Raw genomic sequence first — 15,079 nt, forward strand, 5'->3', positions numbered from 1 at the left:
GGAACCCAAGAGAGGCAGCTGGGGGTGGGGGTGGGGGGGTGGGAAGGGGGACAACAGAGGGACCTAGAGCGGCATGGGGGCAGGGTGTGAGGGTTCATTCTCGCTGGCTGCCTGGCCTCCCAGGGTCCAGAGCCATAGTAGGGGCCCCAGGCGACTTGGAGCCCCGCTCTGCCCGGCCGTGCATTGACCTTGGGTATCCCCACTGTCCCGAGAGGAGAGGGGAGGAAAGGGGAGGGGCGGGGCGAGGGAGGGAGCCGTCATAGCCCCTCCCCCTCCCCTCTCCCAATCTCATTTTTCCTACCCCCGGACTACCATCTCCATCCTTCACCGCCCCCCACCCCGCCCCGGGCGTTGCTATTTCTGCAACTCCCGCTCAGGCCCGGGAAATGTGAGCACGGGGTGCGGTGCTCCCAGGGGGGAGGAGAGAAGGAGAAAGGGAAGGGTGAGGCCAAGCTCTCCCCCGCTCCCCTCCCCTTTGAACACTCAGGGTCCGAAAGAAGAGTTCTGGAGATCTTCTAGTGGTCCCGCCTCTTCGCTTTACAGATCGGGAAACTGAGGTCCAGAGCAAGAAGACCAGCTTGCTTTGGGTCGGACACAGACTGGCGCTATAGAGAGGTCCCCCTTCCTACTGGTCCTCACTGGGACATTCAGCCCATCCTCGGGAGTGACCCGGACACCTGGGTCCACAGAGCTGAGTCCCCTGACCCTAGTCAGCTACTCACTGGACCTCCCCTGCTCCGGCCTCGGACACCTGGGTCCCCAGTCTGAATCCAGGGACCGGGTAGGACAAAGCAAGTAGGATCCCTTAACACTCCGACCCAGGGGTGTCCCTGCGGGACCGGGGAGCTCAGGATGCTGCATCCAGCAGCAGCAGACATAGGGGTTAACAGGGGAGTGGGAGACTGCAGAGAGGAGACAGCTCTACACAGCGACCTCTGCCGGGCATGGCCCTGGACTCTGAGCTAATGGGGGTGTTGCGGGGGGAGGGTCACGGAGGGGGAGAAGCAGCCACGAGAGAGCTGGGGACCCGGGCTGCAGCCATGCTAGGATGCCACTGTGCCCTGCCCTCCCCCGGGGCTGAGTAAACAAGGAGATCGGATGTCCCCAAGAGCGTTCCAGGGCGCTGCCGTCATGGGGATGGGGGGCAGTAGAAAGAGGCCTCGGAGGTTGGGGAGCCCTCCCCTAGCCCTGGATCAGCGGTAGCATCTCTTAAGCTTCCCTGTCCTACTCATGGTCCCGCACCTCCAGACCCCTGTCTTTGTCCCGGAGCTCTCTTGTTTGCAGATGATCCTTTTCCGTATCCCAAACCCTCTTCCTGTCCCTGGGCCCCCAGCCCTGATTCTTATTCTCCCCGTCCTGGGGAGGGAGATTCAGCAGGGGAGGATGAGGATACAAGAACGAGGGACAATCGGGAAGCAAGGGGAAAAAAGGCTTTTGGAGAGATTTAAAGAAGAAAAGGTGAAGGGCTGCATAGGAAACAGAGCAGGAGCCCCTAAAAACAGGGACTGAGGAGAATCCCCAGGAGGGAGAGGGAGAAGGTGTGCTGTCCTGCTCTCACAGGAAAAGGAGCCTTGACCTGGGAATCCAGACACCTGGGTTCTAGTGCTGGCTTTGCCAGTGGAATCACAGAATGCTAGAACTGGGGAGAACCTAATTATAAGGTTGATAGCTGAAGGTGGAAAGACCCCTTAGAAGTCAGGGACTTTAGAATAGTAGCAGTTCACATACATGTAACACCACCTGCCTTACATACATCTCATCTGGTTCTCAAAATAATCCTGTAAGGTAGGTTCTCTTATTGTCTCCATTTTACAAATGAAGACACTGAGGCTCACGGAGGTTGTGATTGTCACAACAGTTAAGTGTCAGATCCAGTTCTTTTTGACTCTTTATTCATCATATCACACAATCACATTACTCTACAAAAGAGATCCAAGGAAACTTATCTACCCCAGCTTTCTCACTTTGTAGATGGGAACACAGTTCAGAGATATAAAAGGTCTTGTCCAGGGCCAGGGAGCAAGTAAATGGCAGAAAATGAAGACCCAGAGCTCTAGATCCCCCAGTTACTGCCTCAGTGGGTTGAGGATTGCTGGTGAGGACAATGGGCATAAAAGGGTAAAAATACTTTGGCTTCCCTGCAGAACTGTATGTTCTCCCACAATTCCATTGGCCCTACTCCCAGCTCCTTTGGCCGTTCTTCCCTCGCCCAGTCCCCCAGACCCTGCATTTCTTATCTATTTTTTTCACAAAAAAGCAATCCATTTTATCAAACTGTTGGGAGAAGCCCTATCAGTGATCCCTTAATGTTGTAGACCTGAGAGCCGTTAGGGGGCACTGTTTACCTACCGAGATCACGTTGGGAGCTAAGCACTTCTTATATAAAATTGGAAGCTGTTCTTTTCCTGGAATCTTAGAACCACTCCAGGGCTAGAAGGTACCAGCCACTCAGCCCCTGATAGCATTATCAACTTTTATATAATTTCTCTGAAAATTTTGATTCTACCATTCACTTGTTTTGTAACCTTGATCAAGCCCCATGTGTAAAATGAGTGGACTGGACTAGGTGACCTCAGAGGTCTCTTCTAGCTCTACAAATTAGGAGAGTGAACTAAGAACCAGTCCTGTGGTCAACAGTCTATGGAGTTGGGAGGTTCAGTGTCGATCAACAAACAGGTATGAAGCATCTGCAATGTACCAGGCACTGTGTTCCATACAAAGACAAAAAACAGTCACTGTCCTCAAGGAGCTACAGAGGAGACAACACAGGGTTTTTTGGGAGGCAACTGGGGTTAAGTGACTTGTCCAGGGTCATACAGCTTGTAAGTGTCTGAGGTCCAGATTTGAAATCAGGTCCTCCTGACTCTAGGGCTTGTACTCTATCCACTGAATCACCTAGCTGCCCAACACATACAGTTTTTGCAAACTTCTGCCCCAAATAAGGAAGGCCCTCTTCAGGATCAGGATTATCCCACACAGAAGGGACAGTATTGATTGGTCCCCCAGTTTCATGTGACCTCAGCAGTCAGTCAAAGGATTTAGATCAGAGAAGTTCCTTCAGACCATCTGGTACAATGCCCTCTTTTCACAGGTAACTGAGTTCCAGAGAGGAGGCCTTTCTTGTTTGAGGCCACACAGGTTATAATCAAAGCCCAAATGTAAACCCAGATCCTCTGACCTTAGAGGCTGCTAAGTGGTTATGGATAGAATAGAGTCAAGAAGACTCGAGTTCAAATCCTGAGTGGAACACTTACAAACTGTATTACCTAGAAAAGTCACTTAACCTTTCTATGCCTCAGTTTTCTTATCTGCTAAATGAGGGGAATGGAATCAGTGGTCCCTAAGGTCCCTCCCACCTCTAAATCTATGATCATCAGAGTCCAGACTCCAGTGTTCTTTTTGAGGACACCAAGCTACCCATTCAGCTAAGTCCCTATGTGTCTTTCCAATCCCACCTCCTCTAGAAATCTAGAGAGCTTTCTCTTCTATGGGGTTCTTGGGTTTATTTTCCTTTCAAACAGACCTGTGGTATTCACAGGGCAAGTGTTATTAGCCTCATTTGACAGATGAGGAAGCTGAAGGAAGACAGAAATGACTTGCCTTCCTTCCTGGTATAAAAGAAATGAGGGACCTGGGGAAGCCTTTCTGAGCAGCCTCTGTTCTATTGCATCCCTCACCTGCTTACCTCAGCTGGCCCTTCATGTAACCTGGCTTTGATTCACTGAGTGCATTAAAGTACTGGGAGGGGGAGGGGATCCTGCATCTTTCTGGGTGCCACTTGGAGACTGAATAAGCAGTCATTCCCAATATCCTCCCTTGCTAGGAAAGGATAGATTCCCCCCAGCTAGCAGAGGATCTGAAGGCTCAGGGTTCATCATCCCCTTGCCCCTAGGGAGAGAGGTGACAAAGCATGCCTCAAAACCCTAGGAAAAAAGAGAACAGGACACCCTCCAGTCCAAGTATTCTTACTCTTGACCAAGACCCGCAGTTGGTGGGGAGGGGGACTTACTTATAAGCACCTATATATACAGGGAACATACATATACAACACACAAAGTAACATGCCCAGCATAACTCACCCAGTCACACAATACATGCATACATGCACGCTTATGTAAATAATCTTATATATACACAGAATTCAAGACATACACATATATTGCTTTGTTCATGCACATACACAGGACGCATACACACACTATCCCCTCTCCCACATACACGTATTTGGAACCAAAAACTGTCGTATATACAGACAACAGAGAGAGAGAGATACATTTACATATTCACTGGACACACATTCACACATCCCCGACATACGCTAACACTCACAACTGCGCGCGCACACCCAGATTTCACCAACAGAATCTCAGACACACACAGACTCCCACACACAATCTCCTAGCATCAGCCGAGTGCGTGCCTGGCTCGCCTCCCTCCTTCCCCCTCCCACGCCGCCCCCCCCCCCCCCCAGGGCTCTCACCCTCCTCCGATTCTCCCTCCTTCTTGTCCTCTCTACAGCCAATCACCGAGGGAGGGAGGCCCGGAGGCCTGGCCCCGGGGGGTATATGAACCTTCCCGGGGACTCCCCCGGGCATAGTCACAGACTGGGAGGGAGAGGGAGAAGTAGCTGGAGAGGGAGAGAAGGAGGGAGGGAGAGGGAGGGAAGGTGGGTGGGAGAACCCAGCTGGGCCTGGGTAGGGGCTGGGGGGGTGTTGGAGGGTGGGGATGGAGCTGAGAGTCCTCAGGAGGCGGGGGGCCCAGGAGCCTGTAGCCTCCTTCCTCCGGGACCCGAGCACAGGGCGCATCTACAGGCGGGGGCGACTGCTGGGCACGGTAAGGGCTGAGGGGAGGGGGAGTCCTGGGGGTCTGGGGGACACCGTGCTCCTGGGTCTCTGGGGCTTAGAGAGGGAAGCCTGAGGACAAGGAGGCATAAATGGGGGAAACCTCGAGAGGAGGGGAGGGGAGGGGAGCCAGTATCCAGAGGGGCTAGCCTTGGACGATTTCTAAAGTCTCTTCCAGCTTTAAATCCTCATAGTCTGGCTGGCCCACTTTCCTAGACTTACTTACTTAGCTCTTCTGTTCCTCCTCCTGGGTCTGCCTTCACCCCTAGCCAGGCTGCAGATTGTATTTGTGTGTGTGTGTGTGTGTGTGTGTACACACATGTAGGTGGTCAGCTGAAAGGCCCAAGCCCAAAGCTGTATAGGTAGGAAGACCCATGCAGGTGTAAATGGGCAGTGGGGGAAGTGTATGGATTAGTACTTGTGCAAATGTGTTCGTGTGTGCATGAACCCCCCTCCTCCCTGACCCTCCCCAAGGATGCATCTGCTTGAGGTCAGAGGCTAGAGAGCAATTGAGGCTGGGTCCTAGGAAGGGTCTGGGTGAGTGGTGTCTGGGATACTTGTAATGTGTCTCATGTCCCCTGTGACTCCCCCCTCCACCACAGGGTGCCTTTGGCAGATGCTATAAACTGACGGACATGTCGACCAACAGAGTCTTCGCTCTCAAGGTAGTGCCCCGGGGAAGACTCAGTGGGCTGGAGCAGTGGGGGAAGGTAACACTCCCTGTCCCTTTTCAGAGACTCCTAACCTTGATCCTTCCCCCTAACCCCATCCCTAATCCTCCATTCCTATCCATAATCCTAAATCCCTAGCTCCCTATGCCTGATGCCCATCCTTAATGGAGGTATTTCCATCCCTAGTACAGCGATCCCAATCCCTGTTCTCCCCATAACTGTTTTCCATCATCCCTGATTTCCGTGTTCCCATCACTGATCACTTTGATTGCTCACTCCCCATTCCCATTGCTACTAATCTGCCCCATTCCTGACTCTTCATCACTCATCTTCTCATATATTCATCAGTCTCTGGTGTTCCCTATCATCCTCATCACTGACCACATTCAGCCCATCGCTAATTTCCTTCATCCCTAATTTGCCCATCCTTAATTCCCTCATCACTGCTCCCCCTTCTCCATGAATCCCCTGACTCCATCTCCACCACTGATCCTGTTTCCATCCTGTTCCATTCCCTTCATCCCCATCACTGATCTCCCCCATCCATGACTCTCCCAATCCCAGCGTCATCAGAGATCTCCCTTCCTATCACTGATTCCTCTATATTTCCACCCCTGACATGTACATTTTCCCCATCCCTGACCCCCAGGTTCCCAGTCTCCTCAGTTCTTCCCCCAGCCCCATCATGCTTCCCTTTCTGCCCCAGAGGGGGCCACCTTCTCGCCGACAGGTGGAACGAGAGATTGAGCTCCACAGCCAGCTGAGGCACCGGAACGTGGTTGGCTTCCACGGGCACTTTGCTGACCAGGACAATGTCTATTTGGTGCTAGAGTACTGCAGCCGCAAGGTGAGGGCCTCCTCATCCCTAACCTCCCAGGACCATCTCTTAACCACCTCATCTCTTTCTCTGACTCTCCATCCTCAGCACTGACATCTTCACCCCTATCATTGGTCTCCTATATCCCTGACCCCCATCCCATCCCTCCATCCTCTCCCCCAACGTTACTCTCTCCTATCTCTGCCCCCTCCCCTGCCAAATTTATCTTTAATTCCTCTCTGCTGAAGTAGCTAGATGAGGTGGTACAGTGGTGGGGCACTGGGCCTGGAGTGGGGAAGACCTGAGTTCAAATTCAGCCTCAGACTCTTACTAGCTGTGTAGCCTTGGGCAACTCACTTAACCTCTGTTAAGTCTGTTCGGTTTCCTTAGCTGAAAAATAGGGATAACAATAGCACTGCTTTGCAGTGTTGGTTTGAAGAACTAACAAGACAATATTTGTAAAGTGCTTAACACAATGCCTGACTTACAGGAGGTGCTATATAAATGCTCATTCCCTTCCCTCCTCTTTGACCCCAACTCTGGTCCTCCCTTAGGATGGAGTCAGAGGGGGCCTTCCCAAGGCTGAAAGCCAGCAGACCTGGATATCATTCCAGCTCAGCCACTGATTCCCTGTGTCACCTTAAGCAAGCCCTTTCGCTTCCCTGAGACTCAGTTTCCCCATCTATAAAATGGGGATAAAACCCTCTGCCCCTGGACTATTGTGAGGAAAGTGTGGATAGAAAGACTGGGGAAATGGGATAGGTGGGAAGGCTTAGAAGAGCATCTCATCAAACCCAGCCTCTTCCTTCTTTTTCTTCCCCTCTTTCCTTCCCTTCCTTTCTTACTCTCTTTCCTTCCTTTTTTCCTTCCTTCCTTCCTTCCTTCCAGTCCTTGGCTCATGTTCTAAAAGCCCGGAAGACACTGACTGAGCCTGAGGTCCGCTATTACTTACGGGGCATTGCAGCCGGCCTGCGATACCTCCACCATCAGGGGATCATCCACAGAGACCTCAAACTCAGTACGTGGAGGTGAAGGGGAAGGAACAGGGGTGGTTGGGGTGGGGGGGAGGGATGGGAGGAGAGCCCAAGGAAGCTACAGAAAGTCTCTTGGAAGGCAGGAGACCAGAGCTGCCGGGAACATTCTGTGTGGCTTGTGAGCACTCTCCCCCCACCCTTGCCCCACACGCTACCACACACTATCACCCATGCTATTGCACACGTGCACATACCATGTCACACATGTACCTGCCATCACACACCATCATACTTGATCCCTTCCTTCTATAGGTAATTTCTTCATTACTAAGAACATGGAGGTAAAAGTTGGTGACTTGGGACTGGCTACAAAAGTAGGACCTGGGGGGCACTGCCATGGGTAAGCGTGTGTGACTGTGTATTAGTGTCTGGGAGGTTGTGTGTGTGTGTGTGTGTGTGTGTGTGACTTGCCTGTGTGCCAGTGAAATGACATTTGGGATCTCGTGCAAATGTGGGGGTCAGTGTGGCTTTGGGTATGACTGTGTGTGCGTTACTCTATGTGTGACTGGGGGACATGTACCAGGATGTGTCTGAGTGTGTGCATGTGTGTGCATGTGTGTATGTGTGTGTGTCCCTCTCTGTGTGATATACAAATATGTGCTCCCGTGGGACACTTCAGTCTAGGATGGTGCTATCAGTGCTTCTGTCTTTCTTCTCAGGGGACTCTGTGGAACCCCCAACTACCTGGCCCCAGAGGTTGTCTCACGAAAAGGCCACTCCTTCCAGTCAGACATTTGGGCTCTTGGCTGTATCATGTAAGTATTGAACATATGGCAGTGTGACTGAATGTCTGTGCATATGGACATGTGTGCACAGCTGTAGATGCACGGCTGCTGGAGGCTTGGGATAGAGTCCATGGCAGGCTCATCCCATCAGAACCCCTTCCTCATCCCAGGTACACAGCACTGACGGGCTTCCCCCCCTTCAAGGCCAGCCCACTGCCTGAAATGTATCAGAACATTCGTGATGCCCACTATCCTGTGCCCACTCATCTCTCACCCAATGCCCGAAGGCTCATTGCCCGTTTGCTGGCCCCTAACCCCGCTGACCGGCCCAGCCTTGATCAGGTCCTGCAAGATGACTTCTTCACCCAGGTCAGTACCACCTCACACCTGGGAGTGGGCTCACACAGTATGGGAATATGGGCTCAGCCAATCAGGTGAGGTCCTCCCTCCTCTGAGAGGGGCTGAGCCCTGAAGGGACCCACATATTCCTGCTTGTGGTTCAGGCCAGTAATGACCCAAGCCCTTTCACTTCCCTTCCTGAGTGGCTGCATGGTGCCATATCAATCAATCAGTAAACACCAAGTGTTTATCAAACGTCTGATATGTGCCAGAAGCTGAAGAAGAAGGACTGGACTTGGAATCAAGGGAGCCCCAAGTTCAAATTCTGCTTCCAACAACTGACTCTGGTTGAGTCATATCCTTTCAGCCTCAGTTGTAATATGGGTATAGTAATGTCTGTGCTACCTCCCTCAGAGAGCTGTAAAGCTCAAACAAGAGAGTGGTCAGTATAAAGTGTTGCCTGCCTGAAGTGACAATAAATGGCAGCATTGTTTTTGGAATGACTGCTGTTATTTCTCTGGGTTTGGGGTAAAAGGAAGGGGGAGATGAATGTGCATCTCTTACAGAGAAGGAAAGGGAGCCAAGGAAGGAAGGAAGGTCACTTGGCCAGTCAGTGGTTTCCTAGGATTAGAGCTGGTTAGAGACTGTTTATTTGAATCCCTTCATTTTACAGATGAGGATACTGGGGCTGAGAGAAGGGGGAAACGTCATAGCATTGAATAACTAGACATAGAAAGACCCTCAGAGGACATATTGTCCAACCCTCTCAACTATTTTACAGATGAGTAAACCAAGACCCAGGGTGAGGTAGTGACTACTTGTCCAGGATCACCCAGGTAGTAAGTGACTGAGGTAGGATTTAAACCCAGGTCCTCTTGACTCCAGAGCTAAGGCTTCCTGACCCTCTTTGGAGAGAGATTTTTGAGGCAATCGAGGTTAAGTGACTTGCCCATGGTTACACAGCTAGTAAGTGTCTGAAGTCAGATTTGAACTCAGATCCTCCTGACTCCAGGGCTGGTGCTCTATCCACTGAGCCACCTAGCTATCCCCAAGGGATTTTTTCACTCCCTATCATTGACTTTATTCTGTTATTTCACTGATAGTTTTACCCCCTTCTTTCCCCTGCAGGGCTTCACCCCAGACCAATTGCCTCCGAGGTCCTGCCACACAGCACCCATCTTCACCATCCCCCAGCCCTTAGACAAACTCTTTCAGAAGGCTACCCAACTGTTCCTGGCTGTAGCTCAGCGCCGGGCCCCACGTGAGTTGTATGGGTGTAGAAGAAGAGTCAGGAGCCCACATTCCCACAGCCAGTTCCTGTGCCCAGCTGCCAGTGGCAGGCCAGAGATGCTACCCTCGATCACCACTTCTCTTCCCCCTCCTCGCTTTCCAGGATCATTTGTCCCAAAGACACCAACAGCCTCAGCCATGGAGAATCCCCCGAAGACTCTGCAGGAGACAGCCACTGAGGTGAGAGACCTAGGAGTCCTTCCTGGGATAGGAAGCTGGGGCAATGTTGGTCACATATGGTCCAAGGCAGCTTCCGTCCCTCCTTCTTTCTCATGACTCTTTCCATTAACAGTCTTCAGGTTCCTCAGTTGTAAGATGAGGGGGTAGATGACCCCTAAGTTTCCTTCCTGCCCTAATAGTCTCTGCTGTCAGACAGTCCTTGTTGTGAGAGTTCTTCCACCTCTGACACCCTATTTTCTAAGGGCCCACCCAGCTCTGACATCTTGTGTTCTAAGTGCCCTCCTTGCCCTGACATTCTCTGTTCTAAGGACCCTCCCAGCCCTGACTTTCCATGTAAGAGCCCATCACTGTCTGCGGTAGTAGAGGAAGGAGAAGAGAGTTCAGGGCAGGTTTTCAAATGGAGTAGGATGGTAGCAGGCCCTCAGAAGATTGGGTGGGGCTCTGAACCTGGAGCAGTATAAAGAGCCCAGGCCTTTGTACTAACTCCCCGGGAGCTAGGAGACCCGGGTTCTGGTCCTAGCTCTGTCATAATTTGATATGACCGTAGGTCAGTCACTACCTGTCAGTTTCCTCACCTACAAATGAAAGGTATTATTAATACTTGGACTCTGCCTCAAAGGATTGTCCTGAGGAAGAAACCTTGTAAATTATTAGGTCTGGCCTTAAGCAGCTGGGTGGCCCAGTATATAAAGTGCTAAAACTGGAGTCAGGAATACTGGGGTTCAGATCCAGCCTCAGACACTTCCTAGCTGTGTAACCTGGACAAATCACTTAACCTCTGTCTGTCTCAGTTTCCTCAACTGTAAAATGGGGATAATAACAGCACCTTCCTCCCAGGGTTGTTGATCACATGAGATAATAATTGTAAAGCTCTTAACATGGTGTCTGGCACACAGCAGGTGCTTAATAGTTGCATGTTCCCTTCCTATTCATTGTTTAGGGCCTTTCTCATCCTCCCCACAAGGCTGAAGCTCCTGAGGGAGAAACTGATCTCCAAGTCCCCTACCTGGAGACCCCCATCCACTTACTCCTACAGAGAAGCCTTCGCAGTCACCTGCCAGGCACAGAAGGTAAGCTGGCATGGATCCCTCCTTCCTTCCCCCTTGCCTAAACCTGGGGAAAGGGGAAGAGATTTAGGGGAGGTGGAGGAAGGCCAAATTAATTGGACCTCAGATTCCTTCCAACTCTAAAAAAAATATTCCTTGCAATTCTGTGACTGGCCAGGGCCACAGCTGTATTGTGCAACTATGCTCGGCTATAGCAGCTAGTAGTAAACAAAATCTTGGGTGCTTCTGGATTCCAAGACTTCCTGAGGATGCTATGCTGTTTCAGAGTCTCACAAGTAGAAAAGATGGCAGAGGGTATCTGATCTGACACCTACCTGGGCAAGAACTCTCAACAACATTTTGTTTTGTTTAGGCAATTGGGGTGAAGTGACTCTCCCAGGGTCTCACAACTAGTGTCAGATTTGGACTCAGGTCCTCCTGACTCCAGGGCCAGTACTCTATCCACTGTGCCACCTAGCTGCCCCCTACAACATTTTTGATAGTGGTAGCCCACTTTCCTCTTGAACACTTCTAGTGATAGGGAGCTCATTATCTATCTTTCCTATTTCTTCAGAGTCCCCAGAGATCCTAGGTGATGGGGTTGAGGTGGCTACCAGACTCCTGCAGAATTGTCTGGACTTTATGCCAGCAGGTAGGCTGCCCCCTCCCAAATCTCTATCTTCATCCCCCTTCCTAGATACAGACTAAGGGTCTAGGTTCAGACTTTACAACTGACCTTGAGTCAGTCACCTACTCAGGCTGGACCCCTCTTTCCTCCACCGTAGAACAAGAGGGTCAGATGAAATGATTTCTGACAAAGTCCTCAGTCTTTGGAGACTTGGTATCTTTCCCTCTTCCTCTCTCTGCTAAAGCTTTTGCTCTGGTGCCCCAGCTCCTGGGATGCTACCTGAGGGGAGAATTGCTTGTTCACCTTTGTCCTCCTGTGTTCAGGGGTGCAAGACCCCCCCGGGCGGCAGCAGCCAGTACTGTGGGCCACAAAGTGGGTGGATTATTCCAACAAGTATGGCTTTGGCTACGAACTTTCTGATGGCAGCACTGGGGTCCTTCTCCGGGATGGCACTCATATCGCTCTCCAGCCAGCCCTGGGGTGAGTTCCTGGCCCTTGGGTCCATTGGTGAGGGGGGAGAAGGGTGAGTCTCTAGCTCCTCCATCTGCTGACTCCCACACTCGTCCCCTGGGAAAATCTTCCCACCCTCCCCCTCCCGTCAGCATTACATCTACTTCTGGATCCCCTCCCACAGGTGCATAAGTTATTCTCCAGTTCAGGGTGAGGTGATGACTTTTACCTGGAGAGATATTCCTGACTCCCTGGCCACCAAAGTGGCGGTGCTGCAACTCTTCACCCGTTACATGAAGCGCTGGTTGTTAGAGGTGAGGCTTGGTCTGGTGGGCACAGGGGGTTGAGGAGGCGCTCTGGTGCCGTTCCTGTCTCTCCATCCCTTGGCACACTTATTCTTGCTCTCCCTATAGGGCGGGAATCTTCCTACCCAGCCCACTCGGAACCCTGGCCCCGGCTTCTCCCTGCTCCGCTTCCTCAAGTCAGACCAGGCCCTGCTCCTGCTCTTCAGCGATCAGACAATGCAGGTAGGGAGCTCAGGGGAAAGGAAAGAGGGAGAGGAGAGAAAAGGGGTCCTCCCTGCTGGCAGAGCCCAACCCTGGCCATCGCTGCCCTCTGTGCCTGGGAAGGGACTCTAGACTCAGGTCTCTAAAGTCATACAAACTAGTAGGAGGTGTCAGGGAGTAGTAGAAAGCACCCCATGCAAGGAGTCATCTCTGCTAGTAACTAGCCATGTGACCTTGGACAAGTTACTTGACTTTGCTGGAACCATTTCATCATTCGTAAAATGAGATTACCCTCCAGAATGTTTTCCCGCTCTAAGATTCCCCCACTAAGAAGGAGCCTCTGGGACATCATCCTGCTGCAGCACTGGGTGGAGGGGGAGGTGAGCAGGGGTCCCTGTGACTCACTGGTGCCTAAACCCACATCTGTCCTTGGCATCAGCTTTGGGCACCAGTCACTAGGGCAGGATACAGAACGGAAAGGGTTACCGTCTTTTGTTGTCCATCCCGACCAGGTCAACTTTTACCATGACCACACCAAACTGCTCCTGAATTGGGCTGGAGAAGAACCCCTGCTCACCTATATTGACCAGGAACGGCAGGCCACTTCACGTCCGCTTGGCATCCTGCAGTGCCAAGGCTGCAGTGAGGCCCTGCGTCAGCGTCTCTGCTACACCCTCCGCCTGCTCCGGACCTTCTAGCACCCTTTCCTTGACCTTCTGCGTGCCAGGGGGAGGATGTGGGGGTCTGCAGGGTGGCTGCCCTAAACCCCACCGATGAGAAGAAGGCAGAAAAGCTGCATGAAGAAAGACTGCAAGTAGGGAAGATATGGTGACTCGGGGATTAAGGGAGCAAAGGCGCAGGAGGGACAGAAGATCATTTGAAGGTTGGGTTGGGATGAGGGATGCAAGGAGAAATGGAAACTAGAAGAGCTGAGGAGAGGGGATGTGTACACCGGAAAGAGGATGAAGGCAGAGTTTGGGGTGGGTCAGTGTAAGGAAAATTCAAGAGAATTCTCTGGAAGCTTTGGAGACTCTCTTGGCCAACTTCTTCAATTAACAGATGGGGACCCTGAGGTCCAGGGAAGGGAAGGGACTTAGATGAGGACACAGAGCGTGGAAGACCCAGGACTAGAACCCAGGGCTCCTCACTCTCAGTGCACTGCCCTATTCCATACCCCATGCTGCCCAATTTGGAGGAAGACCAGCAGTTATCAAGGCTGGAGTGAGAGCCAAAAGGAAGGGCAGAAACAAAGGAAGTGGCAGGATTGCTGGAGCAGCTTCCTTCGGCCGCTCTGGACCTACTGAGGTCAGGGCTAGTGTTGGCCCAGTACCAAGATTGGGCTGAAAAATAAAAGAAGATGAAAATTAACAGGCATAAATGCAAAGCTCTGCTCTTGGGTTCAAAAAATTAACTGTACAAGAACAAGATAGGAGAGATGCAGCCAGAAAGTTCATGCAAAAAAGATCTGGGAGTTTCAGTGAACCACAAGGTCCATACGAAGCAACACAGACATTGTAGCCCCCAAAGCTTGGTACAATCTTGGGTTGTATAAGAGGAAAAAAAAAAAAGCACTGAGAAGGAAGAAGATGGGAGACATGCTGCCCTCTGCCTTGGTTGGACATCTAGGGGACAGTGTTCAGATTTAGGAAGGACATTGGTAAGTTGGAGTGCATGTGAAGGATGGATAGCACAGTGAGGGGTCCTGGAAATTACATCATACCAGATGAGCGGAAGGAACTTGGGGATGTCAGCCTGGAGGAGAAAAGACATGGGCGGGGGATGGGAGATACATGATGCTTTGGGTTTTCCCCCAAATATCCGAAGGTTTATCATGTGGAAAGGGGATGATTTCCCCTATTTCAACTTGTTCTGCCTGACCCTGGAGGGCAGAACTATGAGTGTGGAAAGGAAGTTGCAGAAAATAAATTTAGGAAAAATCTGTCTGCCAAAGAAATGGACTACCCTGGGGGTAGGGGATGTGCTGTCTCTGGAGGTCTTCAAACTTCCCTTTGTGGGGCATGTCATCATAGATACATATTGCAAGGAAGGGGCCTGTTTGATCTTATGGCTACTTAAATACTCAGTGTGGGAGAGGGGATGATAAGACAGGTGATCCTGTGGATCCCTGCTGGATCTGGCCTGGAGTAGGCATGCCCGGGCCAAAAGGGCAAGGTAGGAACTGAAATGGAGCTGAGGGCATCTTGCAAGGTGCTCACTGCACTGGACTGAGCATCTCCTAAACAATCTTTTTCATTAAAATAGAAAGCTGAGATTGGATCCTGTTGTCTGTTTGGGAGGGTGGGACAAGATGGTCAGGAAGGAGAGGCTTCCTTCTGACAAAGCTGGTCCCCTCACACCATGCACGCAGGGAGCAGTGACAGGAAGAGTAGTTGAGTGGGTCCCATTACAACCTGACTTCAGTGATCAGGGTTCAAAAGAGCCTAGAGGATCTAAAAGGATCACCCTCATCTTTGTGATGGGCCTGGTCTTATCAGAGTTTACAGTGTTTGGAAGCCTGGGCAGTAAGATGGGGGGAAGGGAAAGAGTACTTG

The 15,079-nt window shown here is 51.4% G+C and overlaps 1 protein-coding gene across 1 annotated transcript; it reads left to right on the forward strand.

Moving 5' to 3' along the window:
* The first annotated feature begins 4,713 nt into the window (after window positions 1-4,713).
* Window positions 4,714-13,975, forward strand: PLK5 (polo like kinase 5 (inactive)). Its single transcript, XM_072601429.1, has 15 exons — window positions 4,714-4,833; window positions 5,444-5,551; window positions 6,219-6,359; window positions 7,218-7,347; window positions 7,616-7,703; window positions 8,023-8,118; window positions 8,259-8,457; window positions 9,556-9,688; window positions 9,821-9,897; window positions 10,838-10,967; window positions 11,518-11,595; window positions 11,895-12,051; window positions 12,206-12,335; window positions 12,435-12,548; window positions 13,040-13,975. The coding sequence occupies exons 1-15, from the start codon at window positions 4,726-4,728 to the stop codon at window positions 13,223-13,225; spliced, it is 1,875 nt and encodes a 624-aa protein (XP_072457530.1). The 5' UTR covers window positions 4,714-4,725; the 3' UTR covers window positions 13,226-13,975.
* Window positions 13,976-15,079: the final 1,104 nt, after the last annotated feature.

The sequence above is a fragment of the Notamacropus eugenii genome, chromosome 4 (genome assembly GCF_028372415.1).
Source record: "Notamacropus eugenii isolate mMacEug1 chromosome 4, mMacEug1.pri_v2, whole genome shotgun sequence".
NCBI classification, from domain to species: domain Eukaryota; kingdom Metazoa; phylum Chordata; class Mammalia; order Diprotodontia; family Macropodidae; genus Notamacropus; species Notamacropus eugenii.